Source organism: Triticum dicoccoides, chromosome 1A (assembly GCF_002162155.2).
Source record: "Triticum dicoccoides isolate Atlit2015 ecotype Zavitan chromosome 1A, WEW_v2.0, whole genome shotgun sequence".
Lineage (NCBI taxonomy): Eukaryota > Viridiplantae > Streptophyta > Magnoliopsida > Poales > Poaceae > Triticum > Triticum dicoccoides.
In genome coordinates, this window is record NC_041380.1 from 592,464,810 (window position 1) to 592,486,740 (window position 21,931).

General features: G+C 44.7%; 1 protein-coding gene and 1 long non-coding RNA gene across 2 annotated transcripts; both read right to left on the bottom strand.

Moving 5' to 3' along the window:
* Positions 1 to 3,095: 3,095 nt before the first annotated feature.
* LOC119348696 lies at positions 3,096 to 4,893 on the bottom strand. The gene is made up of 4 exons (XR_005169080.1): positions 4,838 to 4,893; positions 4,216 to 4,305; positions 4,063 to 4,139; positions 3,096 to 3,500 (listed from the first exon to the last, which is right to left on the bottom strand). It is a non-coding gene; the product is annotated as an uncharacterized LOC119348696 (long non-coding RNA).
* Positions 4,894 to 19,565: 14,672 nt separating this feature from the next.
* On the bottom strand, positions 19,566 to 21,707 carry LOC119348703. The gene is made up of 5 exons (XM_037616678.1): positions 21,640 to 21,707; positions 20,879 to 21,034; positions 20,531 to 20,636; positions 20,348 to 20,427; positions 19,566 to 20,000 (listed from the first exon to the last, which is right to left on the bottom strand). Exons 2-5 carry the CDS (start codon positions 20,999 to 21,001, stop codon positions 19,740 to 19,742), a joined length of 570 nt encoding a protein of 189 aa, XP_037472575.1. The 5' UTR covers positions 21,002 to 21,034; positions 21,640 to 21,707; the 3' UTR covers positions 19,566 to 19,739.
* Between the last annotated feature and the right edge of the window lie 224 nt (positions 21,708 to 21,931).

Below are 21,931 nucleotides of genomic sequence, written 5' to 3' on the forward strand. Positions count from 1 at the left end.
ATTTGAAAAATAAGAGGAAACAAACAAAAAAAATTATGAAAAATAACCCAAATAAATAATTGAACGAAACCTTGTCAAAAAAGCAAGCTTCTGAAAACAGAACTGTGATACTTACACAAGTTTCCCAAAACCTAGGACAAGCCTCCAGCTACGTGCCTTACATGGCCCGGCCCATTTCGATCGAATGGTATGCGCCATGTACGGTGAACACTTTAACTGACGCGTGAAGCGCCAAATTGAAATCACCTTTAAAAAAACTCATGCTGGCTAGAATTGTAGTATTTTTCAGACAGGCCGAAATTGTATATGATGCCTACTACACACTTTGGGCCTTTGACGCGTGCCTATCAAGCAGTACATGTGTGAGACAAATATAAAATGCACATTTAAACACAAGGCGATTGAGTTAAAAAAAACACACACGGTGATGAGTGGTTTGTTGTTGGAGATCACACGCTTTGATCCTTATAGAATGTTAGGTGACCATTAGGGTAGGTGAATGAGAGTTTGCATGAGGGAGTTCGTGGAGGAATCAAGCATGGGAAATATATTTTTACTCTCATTCTCGTGTTTTGACATATGAGGAATTACGTTGGGATGGAGCTCTACCCACGAATTAACAGGGTCCCCACGGGAAGGAATTGGTGGGAGTTGACCCCTCCCTATGAACAAATATTCTCACATCTCCCCTCTAATTAATCTTTGAACTTTTAATCTCCTCACCTTCAACTCACATTCTCCATATCTGATTGCCACAATCAAACATGATGTTAGTCTCATGGTATGCGATGTATCTATATTTGAATTGAAATAAACCAAGCCGTGAAGCCATTCGCCAGAAAAGCAAGATCCAAAGCACCATCAAAGAAAAACATGTACATAGTTTTTGTGAGGAGGAATGGTTACATAGTTTGGGCACCTATACACATGCAGTCTTACCATGCTCCTTCATTCACGAGATAGATGAGTTCTAGTGAACCACAACAGAGCCGAGATAAAACATCGTCATGGCAAGAGGGCTTTACTAACTTGGGACCATCAGACGAGGGCGGGGCTGCTCGTTAGTGTTGGTGCCATAGAAACCGTCATATGGGTTATTGTCATTGTGCTCGTCTTGGACATATGGCATGCCGTCGTCTGGATCGTGTGGTAGAAGCTACATTATCAGCCTATATCCAAAAGGAAGTTAAACTTCATCGCTAGTATAAGTGGCATAGCTAACATCTGTAATGTATTATGCAAAAATAGTACAGACTTGTTTTCTAAGGCACAAGAAAATATAGGTGTTCATTTTCTGTTTGCAGTTATTTTCCCTTAGCCATGTTTGGTTGTAAAATTATACACTTACACCTCCTCTACAAAATGTTCTACTAAATATTTCTATAAGTGGGACCTATTTAACGATGTACATGTCAAGATAAATAGGATAGTGAAGATGAGTCTCTTAGATATATAGAATTTATAATTAGGTCTTTTTCCAGAGCAACAATTCAAATTCATGAATATTTTCAAAATCATGAATACTCTGTAAGCTCAGAGCAATTTATTTTTTATGTTTATTTAACTCACGAACATTTTTTAGTTTCGGAACATTTTTCAAAAAGATACCAGGACAACTACTTGTGGCGAAGGAGCTACCGAGATCTGGTGCAACGCTCAACCGCGCCGATCCACACATTCGGCTTCGGCACCGACCATGATCCGGCGGCCATGCACGCCATCGCCGAGCTAACCGGCGGCTCGTACTCCTTCATCGAGAACCAGGCCGTGGTGCAAGACGCGTTCGCCCAGTGCATCGGTGGGCTCCTTTCGGTCACCGCCCAGCAGGCATGGATAGCCATTACGTGCGTCCACCCCAAGGTGTGCGTCCGAGCCGTCAAATCCGGTCGCTACAAAAGCCGTGTCCTCGCGGACGGCCGTGCAGCCTCGGTGGACGTTGGCGAGCTCTACGCCGATGAGGAGAGACGCTTCCTGCTGTTCGTGGATGTGCCAAGGGTCGTCGGCGCTGCTGCAGATGAGGCCATGACCACATGCCTTGTCAAGGTGAGCTGCACTTACAAAGACACGACGACGGGGAAGTCGATGGAGGTGGCCGCGGAGGATGCCGTGGTGCGAAGGCCGTTAGAGGTGACGGTCGAGGAGCCGTCCATGGAGGTCAAGGTGGAGCGTTTCCGGGTGGAGGCGATGGAAGACATTGCAGCGGCGCAGGTAGCCGCCGAGCGTGGCGACCACGCCAAGGCTGCAAGGATACTGGACATGTGCCAGAAGGCTGCGGTGGGCGATTTGGCCGGCAACCCCCGGTGCAGGGCGCTAGTGTACGAGCTGGCTGAGCTCAGCGCCCGTGTGGCGGCCTATCACGAGTACGAGCGAACAGGCCGCTCAACCATGCTGTCCGGCATGAGCTCCCATGGCGGGCAGCGCGCCTCGTGTGCTAGTCTGTTTGGCACCATGGCGTCGGTGCCCGCGTTTGCAGGATCGGCGGCGCCGTTCGGGGCGGCGGCAGGAGCGTTTGCGACGCCAGCGATGAAGGACATGGTGGATTCGTCTCGGAAGACACGTGAACTGAGACAGCAGCAGCCACCGGTGATGACAACATGGCCAAAAGAATTTGCTTGGAGCTTTTACCTTGTCATGTTTTTTGCCGTAGTAGTATCTCTGTATATCGACTATATCCTTGGCGTCTAAAACTTATATCTATCAGTGCTCTGCAAGCCCTAGCGTGGCACACCGAACCTTAATTTGTTTGTTTTGGTTTGGTTTTAACCTTCCGTTGTAGCACTGATGTTGGTGGTGTTGTCTTTGCTGATGTGATGGTATCGGAAGTTCGGAATCTAGGCATTGCTAAGATGAAATGTTGAATGGAAACTAGTTAATCGTCTGGTCCGCTGATCCCATGAGGCATTGATCAAACTGAATCAAATTGGGGCGTAGAATTCATTCAAGAGAACAAACTTCAGACCACACTGCCCGGTCTTCTCTTAGCCACATCAAAAGCATTCTAAATCATCTTTCCTATGACATGAAAAATATAGAGCATATAATTCAGTAAGCACATCTGACTTAAGCACTTGATTCCTTTTCCTTTACTTTGTTGTTCACTTGATGTTAACTAACCAACACGGGGAGTTTGTTACTACGATCATCTTTCCTACTACGATCGAGGACATGAAGATATAGAGAATATAATTCAGTAAGCACATCTGAATTAAGCACTTGATTCTCTTTTTTACTTCGTTGTTCACTAACCAACACGGGGAGTTCGCACTACACGGTTGGATCTGTCCACTATGAGCCTAACACGATTCGTGCAGTAGGCCATGGTCAGAAACTGGTTTTGTGGAACCACTGAACAAAAGAGGTCCGGCTTGCCTTTCCTGATGATCCTCTTGGCCTTGTCCGCCTTGAGACCAACAACACCTGGCCATGAGCACCACTGGTATTTCGTCATGTCTGCGTTGGTTGATCGCTTTATTTTTTTTCCTTGCGTTGCCTCGTTCAACCTACACAGTCCGTGGATCAAGTTAAACTTTGGGCATCCCGCTGAATTTCCGCGCCAACTCAGATTTCGGGTTAGCAAAACCAAAGTGCTTCATAACTAATACGGTCCTCTAAGTAATGGGTACATACATCGCTCGTATATTTTGCTCTTGTGATAGAAAAAAAAAATCTGTCTACATCCCACATATGTATATATAAATCATTGGGACATTGGGAATAACTAAACCTAGGTACTGACTGAGCTTGGTCGGATTTTGTGCTGGGCTTTGCAAATCCCGACCTTGAAATCCCAACGGCCCATTTTTTTTGCAAATTCGAATAAAAATAGACCTATTTTTGAACCAAATAATACCATGTTATACCTATTTTTTCTTATAATATCCCAAAAACATGGTTTACTCGGCTTTTCCCCGAGCTTTGGGTTAAGTCCAGCTGTATGTGTGGGAAATTGAGGCCTAAGCCCTACCCAGATGTCGGGCTTGTTGGGCCAACCCATGTCGGAGTTTAGGAAAAACGCACATGATTGCTTATATTTTCATAATTTCATGAACAAATCATACATACCTTCTCTTTTTCCAATTCCAATGATGATGATGCGGTAACTTCGGCAACCGGATTCGACTCCTCAGCTTCAACAAGGTCTGATAGGGGGCAGAGGAGTTGAAATTATGTCAAACATGTATGAAGATAAAATAGTGCTTCGAATCAAATGTTTACTTGCGTGAGGGTCCAAGGGCGCTCTGGCGGGTCCCAACAAAGCTCCTTCTCCGGGCTCCCCCATTAAATCACGGTTTCTTTGTACTATACCTGCAATATTAGATACTCCCTTCGTTCCGAATTACTTGTCGCACGTATAGATGTATGTAGATGTATTTTAGTTTTAGATACATCAATTTCAGTGACGAGTAATTTGAAACGAAGAAAATACATACCACATCATATTAAAAAATTAAAAAAAGTACAGATACCACCGAGCGTTAACCAAGGTGAAGTTGCGGCGCTTCTATGATCTCAAACAAAGTAAATCTTGGATTCACGATCGAGAGACCAAATGCTTGGCTGCGCCTGCGCGCATGAAGTCATCTTGTTCTGGACTCAAGATCGCTTCGGTTTTTGTCCACTGATCCAACGTTGGGTGGAAGTGGAATCAAACGGACAAACACGATCGACATGAGTGAACAGAATCGTGCTAGCCTTTCATCGATCGATTGTTATTAACTTATTATGATTATTAATGGAAAGAAAGGGTGCTGACTGCTGAGACCACCCAGAGCAGGAAATAAGACGAGGAGAATTCAGTGAGAGAATGAGATGAACACATGGTCGTACGTATACGCACCTTACGTCGATTCGATGGATAACAAACCGATCGAGCAAGAAGCACGGCGGCGCGAGGTGACAACGGAGGAAAGAGATGGCCGTGGCCGTGTATTTATAGTGAGTCTCGTACGGATTAGCTAGGGTTTAGCCGGCCGGGTGAGATCTGAAATTGATGTAGCAGCTTAACAGCCCCCGGTGCCTTTGCCACGTTCGTATTTTTTATTATTGGGAAACCCTTCCTATCATACTTCTGATAGGAAGAATTCTTCAGACCACTTGTGGACCGTAGATACGTGTTTTATCACACGGCTGAGATGCGAATCTGAAAACCATTGCCCAGTTTCCAAGCAGAGCTATTTTAACGCCATAGGCCCACAGCCCCCTAATCCCATAAACCGAGACATGGACGAACGATCCCAACAGCAGATTCATCGATTCTCAATGGATCGAGGAACGATCTCCGTTTAAGGCATGTACAATGATGCTATTTTAGGAGTGTCACATAGGATAAATAATGAGGTGGAGGAGAGAGAATTCATAAGAGAAGACTTGTCTTCTTTTATCTCTATTCCTAATGGAGCAGTTGGTAGTCTTTGTTCCAGGTTTTTTTTCGTCCCACCTTCCACTTCGTCTGGTTTTTTTTCGCCCCTCCTCCCACCACCCCACCGGTTTATTTTTGTGTTACCCTCTCACACAACGAATTTTTTTTTGAACAGATCAAAACTTTCCATGCTGGCGCAAGTTATTTACTAATGTCTTTATGTAAAAGAATCAATTACGATCAATCTCTAAAGATCACATCTAAATTAATTAACCTTACCTTAAATCGCTCAATCACATTAATTAGGAAATAAATAACCAATTTTAAGAAAATTAATGTGTAAATCATAACAAAGAAATCTCATTATTAAAGCATCTCTACTCCTAATGAAGGAGTTGGTACTCTGGTACGGTCTTTTTTCAACCGGTTTTTTTAGTACCACCTTCCACCTCCCCCTCCCACTGGTTTTCTCTCTCCCATTAAAAAACCAAATTCCATTAAGGGGGTCTTTTTCGTACATGTTTTGGCAGGTGCATATTCAATTCAATCACATTAATAACAAGTAATTAAGTACGCAGAAAACACCCCTTATATGTGAGATCACCTTCCTAAAGACATAAGCTATTTCTCCATAAAAAAATCACTAATCACGCTCTATGCCATTTATCATTATCATTATCTCTACTATTAATTGACAATCAATCACAAGTTTACCAAAAGAACAAAAATAATATTCCCTCCATTTCTTTTTACTCCGCATATAACATTTGGTCAAAGTCAAACTGCACAAAGTTTGACCAAATTTATATAAAGAAATATGAACATCTACAATACTAAAACTATATAGTATGAACATACATTTCATGGTCCATCTGATAATATTGATTTCATATTGTGAATCTTTATATTTTTTAATATAAAGTTAGTCAAATTCTACAAAGCTTGACTTTGACCAAACCTTATATGTGGACTAAAAAGAAACGGAGGGAGTATATTTTTTCTTATGGGCGTACGCATCCGCGCCCCTGCGTAGGGACGCCATGCGCGACACCGTGGAAGACGCCGTGGCCAGGCTGACACGAGTGCGATACTCGAGAATGCCAGGACGTGGATCACGGCGACGAGGACGGCGGTGGAGGAAGGCGGGTCGTCGGACCGCCACGTACAGATGTTCATGGACTCGGTCACGGTTTATCTCTACTTCTAATGTCTGAGTTGGTAGTGTCGCGTCATGGTTTATTTTCTCCTCACCTCCCACCACCACTTCTACGGGTTTATTTTCACCTCCACATCCTACTGCTACTCTCCATGCTGTTTTTTCCTTTGCACGTTCCCATAGATTTATTTCCGAACTAAAACCCACCTTCTTTTTTTCATACGTGTCTTTTCATGCGGGCACATGTTTTATGGGGAAAGAATCAATCTCGCCTCACCTCCCACCACCCCCTCCCACTCAATTTTTCCCTCATATCTCTACTCCTAATGACTGAGTTGGTAGGATTGCGTCCACGGTTTATTTTCGTCCGGTTTATTTTCGTCTGGTTTATTTTTATTTGGTTTAATTTGGTCTCTCCTTCCATCATCATATCCTCACGTTGATTTTTTTCACCCTCCCAATAAAAACTTTCTTAACATTTACAAACTTTCCCAATAAAAACTTTCTTAACATTTACAAACTTTCCTAACCAGACACCGTCACAAACAGGCAGGTACAGAAATCACATTACAAACATTAAAACCCTATTTTCATGAAAATCAATTCAAAATCCTAACTTTCCTAACGCATCGATTCTTACCTTTCCTATGTACCTCATTGGTGCCCCATCGATGCCCCCTCCCACCAAATGTAAGTTCTTTCATCCCCTCGCACGATCCCCTCGAACCACCGTCAAAGTAAGGAAACACCCAGCGCCTTCGTTCCAAATCATGCCATTTTAGTCAACGCCAAGCTGCTCATGGCCGGGGACGCCGTCGTCTTCATGTGCCGCGCCAACGGGGAGCTGCTCGCCGGGATCCGCCGCGCGCCCAGGTACCCTGCCGTCTCCCAGCAGGCGTCCGAGGGCGCCGAGCGCCGGCCACGCAACGCGCGCGCGGGTCCCGCCCGAGGAGGTGGACGAGGCCGTGCGGCTCGCGGCAGAGGGCACGCTCTTCACCGTCACCTACTACCCGCGCCAGGGCGCCGAGGAGTTCGTCGTGCCCAAGCAGGAGGTGGAGGACGCGCTGATCGGCGCCTGGGCACCCGGCGTGCAGGTGCGCATGAAGTTCCTCGACGCCGAGGAGCGCCGCTCCGAGTGGAACAACGACGCCGTCAAGGCCGTCGAGTCGTCGACCCCTCCATCTGGCGCATGCTCGAGGTACATCTTGCGTCCATACATCCATCTCTCCAGTCAATCCATCTGATCATTGCGATAATTGTCTGGTTGATCGATGGAGTCCACCTCTGTTTGGTTCAGGCATGCTTGCTTCAATTTGTTTGCTCTGCCATTCAGTATGGAGTAGCCCTAGATGTTCACCATGCTAGCGACTCAGGGTGGACGACACGAGCGGGCTTTTTGGCCTGCTCGTGGCCCGCTCGGTCCCGCCCAGCTCGGTCCTGGCCCGCTCGAAAAAACACCCGGTCCGGTCTGTGAAATATGGACCGAAAAATCTTCGGTCCGGTCCGGTTAAAGCCCGGTCCGCTCGGTCGGACCGAAGAAGAAGCACAAGCAGATCGTGCTCACGCGGTCATCCGCCTCCTTTCACGCGACGGCCGGAAGAGATAGATGAAGACCCACGTTACGCGCTGCCTTCTTTTCCTTTTATTCAGTCGGGAGAAAATAGAAAGAACGAGATTTACGCTGCCACGGCGCAATCCCACGATTATTTGTTGCTACAGATAACTGCCCACAGGAGTCTACGGAAATTTCTCCGTTTGTTTTCAATCTCATCTAATAACAACCATCCATGATTCACGCTGTTGTTTCCTTTTACTTTTCAGTCTAAATCTATCTATTTGTTCTGTATATGGACTCCACCCGTTGTTTCCTTTTAATCGTGACTAACGAAAGGAACAGGTTCGATCCGAGAATCACCATGCCATCCGCAATTAACTCCACGTCCAATTTGATCCACACATCACGGCAAGGCTGTACACGCATAATCATGGGCACATGCACATGATAGATGCAACAGCGAAAACTGCGAAGTACATGCGCACGTGGTCTACCTCTACCAGCCGGCTCTCGCGCACGTCTTCCACCTCGCCACAACAACCCCCTCTTCCTCGCGACTCTCTCTCCCCTGCGCGGCCACGCCTCTCCCTCTCTCTCCCACGCCTCTCCCTCGCACCGCCGCGCATCATGTGCATCTTCTCTGACTCCGGCGACCGTGCTGCTTCTCCGACATCTTGGGACCACATGGTAGTGACTGGACATCGCTAGGACCGTGAGGACCGCCGGTCCGCACCGAGCTTCACGTCCGCCGGTCCGGTCCCTGAAATCGGGACCGCTGCACTGCTCGGTCCGGTCCGGACCGGACCGCCGGCGGCCGGTCCAAACGACGGCTCGGACCGGGACCGGACCGGCCCGGACCGTGTCCACCCTTACTAGCGACTCGCCCGTCAAACCGCAGAGATCCCTCGCATGGAGTAGCCCTAGATGTTCTAGGCCACCACCGCCAATCCGGCGAGCCTACGCTGCGACCGTTCATGGCGCCTGGGGGCAATGAACTGGCATTGCGGTCATGGAGGGGAGGCTCAGGAGCAGGGCGACGCTGGCTGGTAGAGGAATTCGAAGGAGCCAGGCCGCCCTGGCGATCACCTTGACTGCTGCGTCGTGCACCAACTAACGGCAGTGTCCGCGGTGGTGAAGAAGCATACACGGCGAGGCTAATATAAGGTATACCTTGGAGGACGCAACCCCCTGTCGTCAACACGTCATGGCCCGAATCGCCTGGAGGCCGCAACCCCTGCCTGTGCTCCAGATTCACAGTGTGTCCTGACGAACGAGGCGGCAATCTCTGAATTGAATAATTGATCGTTCATCCCGTTCTACCGCTGATTCGCTCGGCGCCACCTCTGTGGTACTCTTGACTGCTTTCACATATCCCCACAAGGTATAGTACGTGGTATCCCACCCCATGTCATGTAATTGCATTCTGAAGCAATTAGTACATAGGAGTCAACCCATAGGACAAGGAGGACCCGGTTATAGATTTTTTTAAGGGAGGGTGTGCTGTGTATGGGAGCATATCTGTTAGTTTGTATCCTATGTTTAACAAATTCGGAAATTTTTGTAGTAAAAATCTCAATAGTGAGGATACATTGTTGAACGTGATGTGATGTATATGATTTAGTTTATCATTAGTTGTTCTCCTTGCCACTACCCACTAAATTTCAGATCTGCCTTCAACTTCTAATGGTAAATATTCAATTAATTTTAGTCGGCTCAAAAGGCTTCAAGCTTCTTTGTCCATTATTTCCTGTTCAACTTTAAGAAACCTTTCAGTTTGTTTTGTTTCACTTACTTTACTATTCCTTCTTGATAAACTCACCAGGTACTGTATATATCTCTCCCTGGTCACAGTGGGATGGCTAATAATTTCATGCACAACACCACAATAGCAGATATTCGGAGATTTGGAATTGTTTTGCTGTTTTCTTTCTATGAAAGATAAGCATGAATACAGCGATGGCAAACCTAAACATCGTTGCCAATTTTCTCTTTCACAGAATAGGATGAATGTCACGGCAGCAGCTGCAAACTCCAAGAATGTTATTGTCATGGGGGGCACCAGTTTCAATTGTGTCTTCTTGCAAGCTCCTTGTCAATGAGAGGCACAAGGTCAGTCTGTACTCTGTAGATACATTTGTGATGCAGTGATTCTTCTCTTATGCTAACTAATACATTGATTATGTCCTATGATTCTCTAGGAGCACTAAGAAATTATATGTTTTCTTAAGGGTCACATCACACGAGGAAACTCTCACCCACAGCCATGAAATTTCCAATTGAATCAAATGCAAATTATACATAGTGCTCTTCCAAGCCACAGTTCAACCCCCACTTCTTGCCGCTCGCCTTCAGCCCCAGCAAGACGATTAAATATTTTACCTCAATCCATATATCAGATCTCGTGCTCAAGAAGACGATGGTGAAGAGCATGATAATGATCCAAATGTATGTTAACAATTGGTCCAGTTTAGAAATCTAAACAGGAAAGCTGAGGGGCCATTTAGTTTATACCCAGGCCCACCTCGCCAGAGATGGTGCGTGCAGATATTTTGGCGAACGATTCCCCTGCCCCTGTTTCGCCTGTCCGTGGACGCAGAATGAAAGTAGCGACCAGTTTTTTTTGGCATGACTCCTATAATTGGGTTTCAATCCAAACAGTACCCAGTCAATGCCGAACTTCTTACTCGATATGACTCCTCTGGTTTCATTTGTTGGGGAGGCAGACAGAAACAACGATAACTAATATTTTTTCTTTTCACTCACAATAATATTGTCATCAGATACAATTGCTATCAGGTTAGTGTTTTGTGAGCTTTCATCATGTCCCTTTATGGAACTTTTAAATGTTGATTATCATTTATCACTGCTGCTACTTTATGCAGAGTATTGATGTTTGTACTGAAGGAAGTCCAAAAGTCTTATCGATGCAGGCAAGACACTTGATATGACAAATTTCAAGTGGAAACAAACAAATATTATGCTTGTTCATCGCTTGATGTCTACCCTGACTATTCTTTCATTTGAAACTCGCTAATAACAAGCTTTTACTCTGCTGTTAAAACTGATGTTGCTAATTCGGTTCATAAAATTATTGTCGTTATAATTTGGCGATGTAATACTTTGCCATAAGCCAATATCAAATTATGAAGCATTGCTATAACTTCCAACGTGGTGCTAGAGCATTATATATGAATGTACTTAGTTAAAGGCCATCCAAAGATACACATTTGCAAGGAAACTGCACAATGTCAATACGAATATGAAAGATAATTGGATAAATAACTTTGAAATCTGATCTTTTTCTGATGATAACACAACTTACGCTGATTTCCATAATGAACAGAGAATAAAAAAAGTGTTGTTGCGGCCATGACTTGAATAACAAACCAAATTCACAAGGTCGGTACTGGACTATTGGTAATATATATTCTTCTGGCAGGGATTTAGAAATACTTCACATCTCTTTTTAGTGGATTTTGTGATAGGAGTGAGAGTTGAGAGTGAGCGGGTTGGAGGCTGTGGTTGATTTGTTCAGTTACGAATGTGAGCGGAATATTTTCCCTACTTAAGAAAAAGTGGCAAATTGGATAAGGCAGTCATATTTTTTTGATCAGGTCATACAATATATTTTTTAGATCAGGTCATACAATATATTTTTAGGATAGAAGGGTAAATGCATTAGTTTGTTGTTTTAATAGTTAATAACAGACGCGGTGGCGTATTAGTTGCATCCCCAACAACAGCCATCATATTTTTGTTTTGTGGTAATGCATGACATTCAACTGTATGTTACAACATGGCAATGCCTCATGAGACATCGAATTTGCCTTCTTGGCTTGGGGTCGTCATGGGCGGCGCACGCCTCCTCCGCCTTGATGGTCGTGGCGGATCGGCACGAACACGGGAGGAGGGGATCATGGCGGAGAGCAAGCGGTTGGTGGGGGCACTCCTCCTTGGTGGTCCGTGGGGAAGTATGGTATGAAGGGAAGAGGGCGCCAGGACGAAAGTGAGGTGAGTCTCATCCGGTTATAAAGTAGAGGGCTCCAGCGAGAAATATTAGGCTATGGTGGGAAACTGAGCTGGAAGGAGAGAGGGTCCGACATGAGGGAAGGGTGCCTCATGGTGTGGGGTTTTGTGTTGTGTTGGGACCGCGTGTTGGAAATAACATGGCGGATAGTTCGGACAACGACATTGCTCCCCATATATGAGATGGATTTGGGGCAGCCTGTACTAAACCCGGGCAAACGTCGGGCCGGGCCGGGTTTCAGGCCGGGCTTGTAAAAGCCCGACCTTCATTTCTCAAGCCCGAGCCCAGCCCGAAGCCTGAAATACTCCCTATTTTCAAGCCCGAGCCCGGCCCAAAATCAAGCCCGAAGCCCGAAAGCCCGGCCCGAATGCTGTTTTTTAGTACGCGCACATGCAAGCCCGGCCCGAAGCCCGAAAGCCCGGCCTGAAATACAGAAAAATTGAAGCTCGAGCCCGGCCCGAATTATCTTTCGGGCTGCAAAACAAAGCCCGAGCCTGGCCTGAATGTCAAGCCCGACCTGGCCCGGCCCAGGTTTTTCGGGCCGTGTCGTCGGGCCGGGCTGCCCATGCCCGGGTTTAGCCCGGACTGTCCAGTCGGTTGAGTTTTGAGACCGTTGGGCGCCCGTTTGAAGTCCGAACATGCCCGGACGTACGAGGAAGAAATGAGCTTCGACCATAGAGGTGACCTTAATCATTTATTTGATTCATTTATATACATTATAGCCCGTAGCAACGCACGGGCATTCTACTAGTCTACTCCTAATGGAGCAGTTGGTAGTCTTTGTTTCAGGGTTTTTTTCGTCCCACCTCCCACTTCGTCTGGGTTTTTTTCGCCCCTCCTCCCACCACCCCACCGGTTTATTTTTGTGTTACCCTCTCACACAAGGAAAAAAAATCTGAACGGATCAAAACTTTTCATGCTGGCGCAAGTTATTTAGTAATGTCTTTATGTGAAAGAATCAATCACGATCAATCTCTAAAGATCACATCTAAATTAATTAACCTTACCTTAAATCGCTCAATCACATTAATTAGGAAATAAATAACCAATTTTAAGAAAAATAATGTGTAAAGCATAACAAAGAAATCTCATTATTAAAGCATGTTTACTCCTAACGGAGGAGTTGGTAGTCTGGTACGGTCTTTTTTCAACCGATTTTTTTGGTACCACCTTCCACCTCCCCCTCCCACTGGTTTTCTCTCTCCCATTAAAAAACCAAATTCCATTAAGGGGGTCTTTTTCGTACATGTTTTGGCAGGTGCATATTCAATTCAATCACATTAATAACAAGTAATTAAGTACGCAGAAAACACCCCTTATATGTGAGATCACCTTCCTAAAGACATAAGCTATTTCTCCATAAAAAAATCACTAATCACGCTCTATGCCATTTATCATTATCATTATCTCTACTATTAATTGACAATCAATCACAAGTTTACCAAAAGAACAAAAATAATATTCCCTCCATTTCTTTTTACTCCGCATATAACATTTGGTCAAAGTCAAACTGCACAAAGTTTGACCAAATTTATATAAAGAAATATGAACATCTACAATACTAAAACTATATAGTATGAACATACATTTCATGGTCCATCTGATAATATTGATTTCATATTGTGAATCTTTATATTTTTTAATATAAAATTAGTCAAATTCTACAAAGCTTGACTTTGACCAAACCTTATATGTGGACTAAAAAGAAACGGAGGGAGTATATTTTTTCTTATGGACGTACGCATCCGCGCCCCTGCGTAGGGACGCCATGCACGACACCGTGGAAGACGCCGTGGCCAGGCTGACACGAGTGCGATACTCGAGAATGCCAGGACGTGGATCACGGCGACGAGGACGGCGGTGGAGGAAGGCGGGTCGTCGGACCGCCACGTACAGATGTTCATGGACTCGGTCACGGTTTATCTCTACTTCTAATGTCTGAGTTGGTAGTGTCGCGTCATGGTTTATTTTCTCCTCACCTCCCACCACCACTTCTACGGGTTTATTTTCACCTCCACATCCTACTGCTACTCTCCATGCTGTTTTTTCCTTTGCACGTTCCCATAGATTTAATTCCGAACTAAAACCCACCTTCTTTTTTTCATACGTGTCTTTTCATGCGGGCACATGTTTTATGGGGAAAGAATCAATCTCGCCTCACCTCCCACCACCCCCTCCCACTCAATTTTTCCCTCATATCTACTCCTAATGGAGCAGTTGGTAGTCTTTGTTTCAGGTTTTTTTTCGTCCCACCTCCCACTTCGTCTGGTTTTTTTTTCGCCCCTCCTCCCACCACCCCACCGGTTTATTTTTGTGTTACCCTCTCACACAAGGAAAAAAAATCTGAACGGATCAAAACTTTTCATGCTGGCGCAAGTTATTTAGTAATGGCTTTATGTGAAAGAATCAATCACGATCAATCTCTAAAGATCACATCTAAATTAATTAACCTTACCTTAAATCGCTCAATCACATTAATTAGGAAATAAATAACCAATTTTAAGAAAAATAATGTGTAAAGCATAACAAAGAAATCTCATTATTAAAGCATGTTTACTCCTAACGGAGGAGTTGGTAGTCTGGTACGGTCTTTTTTCAACCTATTTTTTTGGTACCACCTTCCCCCTCCCCCTCCCACTGTTTTTTCTCTCTCCCATTAAAAAACCAAATTCCATTAAGTGGGTCTTTTTCGTGCATGTTTTGGCAGGTGCATATTCAATTCAATCACATTAATAACAAGTAATTTAGTACGCAGAAAACACCCTTTATATGTGAGATCACCTTCCTAAAAGATAAGCTATTTCTCCATAAAAAATCGCTAATCACGCTCTATTAGGGCTGCAAGAAAAGCTCGAGGCTCGTGAGCCGCTCGAGATCGACTCGTTTTTTGACTCAACTCGAGATCGACTGGAAAAGAAACAAGCTGAGTTTGAACACTTTATGTAGGTTGACAGAGAAACGAGCCGATCTTGAGCTAATGTTGGCTCACTCGATTTTAGCTCGATAGCTCGACAGAATATCATTATGTTAAATGATCATGCCATATATTAAATGAAAATAAGATAATTTATTACCATATATGTTGTTCATATTTTTTTCATTTTATTTACCAACGAACATGGAAAATTAATTAAGTGCAGAGAAGATTTAGGCCTAATTATGTCACGTGGTCGACTATGTGTTAAATATCTTATATTTTTGGCAAAAGTTTCCAGCATATTCATCTTAATTTTTTTGTTTTTCATCCACAGATTTATAATTTTTACCATCTCATTTAGCTCAAAACTAGCTCGAGATCGACTCGAGATCGTTACAAACTGAGCACGAGTCATGTTCTACAGCTCGATCATGAGATTCACTTAGTTTGATCACGCTCGAATTTTCATATGAGTTGAGCTGAGCCAACTCCAACTCGCTCGAGCTTGACTCGTTTGCAGCCCTACGCTCTATGCCATTTATTATTATCATTATCGCTACTATTAATTGACAATCAATCACAAGTTTACCAATAGAACAAAAATAATATTTTTTTTCTTATGGGCGTACGCATCCGCGCCCCTGCGTAGGGACGCCATGCGCGACACCATGGAAGACGCCGTGGCCAGGCTGACACGAGTGCGATACTCGAGAATGCCAGGACATGGATCACGGCGACGAGGACGGCGGGTCGTCGGACCGCCACGTACAAATGTTCATGGACTCGGTCACGGTTTATCTCTACTTCTAATGTCTCAGTTGGTAGTGTCGCGTCACGGTTTATTTTCTCCTCACCTCCCATCACCTCTTCTACCGGTTTATTTTCACCTCCACATCCTAGTGCTACTCTCCATGCTGTTTTTTTTTCCTTTGCATGTTCCCATAGATTTATTTCCGAACTAAAATCCACCTTCTTTTTTTCATACGGGTCTTTCCATGCGGGCACATGTTTTATGGGGAAAGAATCAATCTCGCCTCACCTCCCACCACCCCCTCCCACTCAATTTTTTCCCTCATATTAAATTAAAACCAAACCCCACTAAAAACCGTAGGCTGCGTCGAGTAAATTTTGAAAAAGTGTCGCGTTGATTTGGCTGCCAAATAAAAGAAATCATGGTCTTGATTTTGGCTATCAAAAATAAAGAATCACCTTAATTAGGCTTCAAAAACCGAAACGATTGGCTCCACACAATGCCGCTCCCCCGGTTTGATAATTCTTTATACGATACTCCTATATGACATGGAAGGAAACACCCCGCCTTAATTGTCATGATTTGTTTCCTTTTTTCTTTTGATGAGAGGGACATGATTTGTTTCCTAATATGCCCATTAACGACTACGTTCACGCAACCTGGACGCGATCCCCTCGATCCTTTTTCTTTTTTTTTTGAGGTATCTCTATCCCAGACCCAGACCCAGACCCAGGCTGAACAAACGACGTGGATCCCCAAGACGCCGCCGCCGCCGTCGCCACAGACCCCCACACGCCACCGGCGCCATGGATCCCATGGATCCGCGCGACATGGGGGAGAGGAGGATGCACGTCGCCGTGCCCGCCGTCGGCCTCTCTGCACACGTACCAGCGCCATCCTCCCAACGCTCCCGCCGGCGGCCGTCCTCCACCCCGTGCTGCGACGGGCCCCGGGCCTCCGTCAACCCCGTGGAGGATGTTGTGGTTGTTGTCGTCGTGGCTGCACTACGTCCCTCCGCATGCATATGAGGCCGGCTGCGGCGAGTTCATCGACAGCGTCCACCAGTTCGTGTTGGTAGTGGGAATGCAGAGATGACTTCTATTTTCCTTCAATTGCATCTAATACCTATTAACCCTGCTAGCTGGGGCTCTGATGAGGTTGTGCATTTTTAGAGGACGAGTCAAGAGATTGACGAGAAAGATTTGATGTGGTTGTGTTGTGCATTTGCATCTAATTCTTTACAATGTCTCTACAGGTTCCGAGAATGAGAAGAAAATGCAAGAGCGAGAGGTTGCACTGTTGCGTTCTTTTATCATGGGAGCAATTGATGTACCTCTCTGAATCTGAATGTCCCAAGGTATTACTGCCCAACAGGATGAATGGGCTGATCAGAGATGTTTTGCCGTAATATTCATTTTGTGTACCATTACCTGGTAGTTGAACATGAGATTGAGTTACTATATCTCCTTTGTTTAATCGTACAGAGGGGGCTGCTCCACACAAGTAATTCTAGGTGAGTTGGCTAACTCGATATCAATGTGATTAGGTGATGGCCCAAGATACCCAGTTCACAGAATAAGGAATTTTCCTTCTTTCAAAATACAAAATTTTCTACATTCAAAATTTTGATAATATTTCTAATGTATTGACATGGGAAGATTATTTTATAATCATATGCAGGCGCCCAAGATCTTCGACATCGCCGGTCACTACACTGGGTCAGGCAGCGCCAACGACCTGCCCAGGTTCCGCTTCCTATGCAAGGCCAACGTCGCCGCCATGGAGGCGGCCCTCAGGATCGCCAACGTCAACCCTTACAAGGTGGTAAGTCTTGACGGTTTCAGTTACCAGAAGTTGCAACATTCGTATACTTGCTTTCCAGCATTTCAGTTTTGTGTCTGACCGTCAACTAACGAAAAGTCGCTTACTTACCGCAGATTCTCTTCGGCGACAGCGTGCACAACATTCAGGCAAGCATGGGGTTGGCCTCCAAAGAGTGCTGGTAAGTCATTGCTTGACATGCAAACCCTTCACACAGTAATGGACGTGTGCTGGCATTGTGATATTCATTAGCTTAAAATACTAGCCTGAGAAAGCTAATTTAGCACAAAGTTTATGAATTATGTTCCTTACTCTATTAGAGAAGAATGTGTTGATTAAGATCCCTCACTGCCTTTTAAGTCTTTCATTTCTCCATGGCAACGCATGTGCGTAGTGCTGTCGTGGTAGAGCGTGGGATGAAAGGTGGGTCCAGTATAAAACCAGGAGGTACTACCGCCCTTGTCCCTTGCTGTTGGCCTGGCACGACGGTGTCATGGGCGGCGCTTCGTCCCCCTAGATTGCGACCGCGGATCGACACAAACAGGAGAGGAGGGGTTGGCAGGGGACTCCTTGACGGTCCGTGAGCAAGAACAATGTGAGGAAGAAAGGGCATCATAGCGAAGGTGAGGTGGGCATCAACGATGTAGCCAGGCCCCGGGCAACAGCAAGGGACCCCGCCTTATCGCTCCATGGCCTCGCGGCCGAGGGGCCAGGCGGGTCCTCGCCGCCTTCCACACCAGTGGCATGGACAGGGTGGTGTATACCGGTTGAATCTTGGAGTGAATAATTAGTTATAGAAATAATTTGGTTCCTACTGTGCAGTTGCAAATTTTTATTGTCCATCAGTTGTAATTAGTTGTAGATAATTTTTTCACACAAATGAGTTATTTTAATTTTCACTGTTGAGTCAGTAAGTTATATTCTTTTTTTTTAAATTGTATCACAACACAGTCATAGGCCACATGCGGCGTACATGTTGTCAATTACAATGATATTTTGATCAATATCTCTATATCTAAGTTCGTTGTAGTTACCACTTGAAAGATATAGGAGTTTGTGAAGGAATTTAAAAATTAAAGGAAGCACCTATTGGTTAAAGTCAGAAAACTTCACTCTATTAAAAAAAATCTAGCATCCAATATGCACTAAGTTTATTCTTCACAAGTACCCATGAGTATGTGTTACCGGTTCATAAATATGCAAATGAGAAGCAGAGTAAGGTAAAGAAATGAGTGGACTGAGATAGACGGGAGACAAGGTAGAACAATGTTGTCTTGTTGATAGGGTATAAAATGTAAGATTTGATTCTGAGTAAATAGGACCAATGAAGGAAAGGATGAATTAGAACAGATACAATTAGAGGGACATTCATGTTGTCCCGTGGCAACGCACGGACATTAAGCTTTTTTTCGAGAATGCACGGACATTAAGCTAGTTTAAGATAAGACAAAAGATGATCTCTTAGCATAATATGTCTCACCAAATTTTTAGGAATTGCTAGTTATTGAAGATAAGGCTAAGAGATGACCCATTGTAGACATTTTTCTTTGTCATCTCTAAGTTACATGCAAAACTTAAGATGAGATTATCTTATCAACCATTGTACATGCCCTAATGTTTCGGTGTGGTCTTCAAAGCTTGATATAACAAGGACGGTAGTAGATGTCCTCTTAACTATAGATTCACTGCATTTTTCAAACTTCAGCACCGACGGACGGTGTATAAACAAAGGAAGAGGATTGTCTTTCCATTGTACTGTCTACTGTCTTATAAACGTTTTTTTGCGCGGATACTGTCTCATAATAAATGCCTATCTCAAAAGAAAAAAGAAAACGCTTACAGATCAATCCAAATTCGTCTCGTCGGTACCAGGTAGCTACAGCTATAGAGTAGTGACACCATCAGTCCATCACGGCATCGCCGACTCATCTCGGAGAAAGAAATTAGTGTACATACATTTTCAAACTAGCTGGTTCATATCAAGATTATTTGATTCACCACGAGCTAGACCAGGAGCAGTACATATTTTTTCAGATGTCAAGAACAATGCACGAAGCGCCTTAAAAAATCATCAGGAAGATACATCTTTCAATTAATTGAGCACCCAATCCTGCAGCCTCGACGACGCCGATCTCCATTCCGTCCTTGAACGCTTAACCCACACGAGGGGTTTGCACGACATTGTTGTGCCTGTCTACAATGACCCGAACACGCCTCGAGCAGTAGCACATGGTCATCAGCTGGTTCTCCAGGACGACTTCGCAAGAGAGGTCCGGCTTGCCCTTCATGATGATCCTCTTGGCCTTGTGCACTTTGAGACCCACCACCTGCGGCCACGAGCACCCACGGTACTTGAACATGTCGTTGGAATGGATTGAACGCATTCTTTTCCTCCTTGCATTGCATCTATCGGCCTGGAGAGACGGGCACAGATGTGGATCAGCTAACACTTTGCCTAGGAGTGAAGTAAATTGGTGCTAAATGTTTCCTAGTAATTGATAGCGTACTGTAAGAAACTTGCACACGCATATCTTGTACATTCTGGTCATGGGATAAGAGAGGATAACATTGATGCATAACACCAACTAAAAAAAATTGACGCATAATTGTTTTGTTGTTATTTGGAGCGACGTAGATGCATAGCAGAAAATGTACATGCATGGCATCAGCGTATATACATCAAAGGGACGGCGCACACGATGATCTGTTTTTTTTCTTTTTTGTAATTCAGAGACAAAATGGCCGACGAAACGTTGCACACCTGTTCTTCTTCCGATGATGATGGCGCGGTAACCTCAGTAGCCGGCTCCAGCTCCTCTGGTGGGGCAGATTCAACAATATCTGATAGGGGGGCGGATGAGTAGAACAGAGTTGAGCCGATCAATCCAAAGTATTGTGTAAAACATGTGTGGAAATGGAATAGTGCTTGGAATCAAATGTCTACTTGCAGGAGGGTCGAGGGGCACCCCGGCTGGTCCCTTAGGACCCCAATATTTGCACTTATTTGAAGTACTTAGCCGCCACAATGTTCGCTTTGGCTCGCCTTGAACCTACGTACACCAATTACAACTTTGGAATTAGGTTGTAAAAGTGAAAATCTTAAATATTTTCTAACATGTTGTTACCAAAGAAACATGTATACACATTGGATATAGATGGTTCGCATGAAGAGGAGATTACTTAGGTGCTTAGCTGAAAATGTACCTAAAATTCTATGCGAACACACAAATCATTTATAGTCTGTTCTCATGTTAAACCATACCATTCCTCTTTATGATGATAACAAATGTACCTTGGGTATGTATTCTGCAACCTTAACAATCTGCACCCTCCACTCCTCTCGTGGAGGGGCTTGAAAAAGATCCGAGAGTGATTCTGGCCGAGAGGAAGCTCTGTCGCTGGGCTCCCCCATCATGATTCCTCGCAATTTATATATAATTTACATGCACTGCAAGACATATGCGCAAGTGAAAAAAAAGGCGTAAATTAAATTTAAATAGTCCCACTAGAAGGCAACAATTTTATGATCAGGAACCATATCCTTTGATTTGAATAGTGCGGGCTCTCCTTTTTTACCCTAGCTAAAAAATGGAACCTGAAACCTTGCAATGATCTAGTGAATGATCTTGATATGGTGATGGTGGGTTCTGCAATTTGCCCATTAATCCATCTATCTATACGAGTAGTACAATGATCTAGTGTGCAGAATATCGAATTAAGGCGTATACGCATGCCACCATACTATCTAGCATCATTTTGGACAATACAAGGATGGATTCAGACGGGTCCTACATTTCCTGTTGAAGAAGAAACCCGATCGACATTAATTGGTGAGTAGAATAAGATATCTACTGTGCTTAGGGGGGACGGCTCTGTTTCCAGGTCACAAGAATCCATTGGATCATTCGAAAAAAGCCTTTGGATCAATGGAGCCCCAAATCCCATTGAGAAATTGGAAATGCTGGATGAGAGAGATGGCCGGCCGGTAGCTAGTCTAATGACGATCGTGGAAAGGATTAAGTATTCAAGACGAACCAGAATGCATGAACGTACCCGGACTGATGTACGGAGAAGGAAGGAAGCACGACGGCGGCAGGCAGACGACAGGAGGTGAGATCCATGCCCCTCCTCGTTATCGGTGTATTTATACGTGGTGAGTTACGGGCCGTAACTGACTGATCCATCCAAGCGTTTTGTACGGGCCGGGCCATGAGGTAGTTGCGGCCCGCCGACATGCAAAGAAGCATCCATGCATTAATAAAAGGAAAACGTTTATTTTCAATCGACTGATTTCTCCCCGTCGTAAGCCCCGTCGTCTGCGCGACACGTGTCCCGCCCACCGCTC

What these genes read in the sequence shown, in the direction of transcription:
- LOC119348703 (XM_037616678.1), bottom strand. Translation starts at nt 21,001, where the DNA reads ATGATGGGGGAGCCCAGCGACAGAGCTTCCTCTCGGCCAGAATCACTC. An exon ending in GCCCCTCGACCCTCCTGCAA is followed by an intron (nt 20,428 to 20,530) that starts GTAGACATTTGA and finishes CCCCCCTATCAG; the next exon opens with ATATTGTTGAATCTGCCCCA. An exon ending in CATCATCGGAAGAAGAACAG is followed by an intron (nt 20,001 to 20,347) that starts GTGTGCAACGTT and finishes CCGTCTCTCCAG; the next exon opens with GCCGATAGATGCAATGCAAG.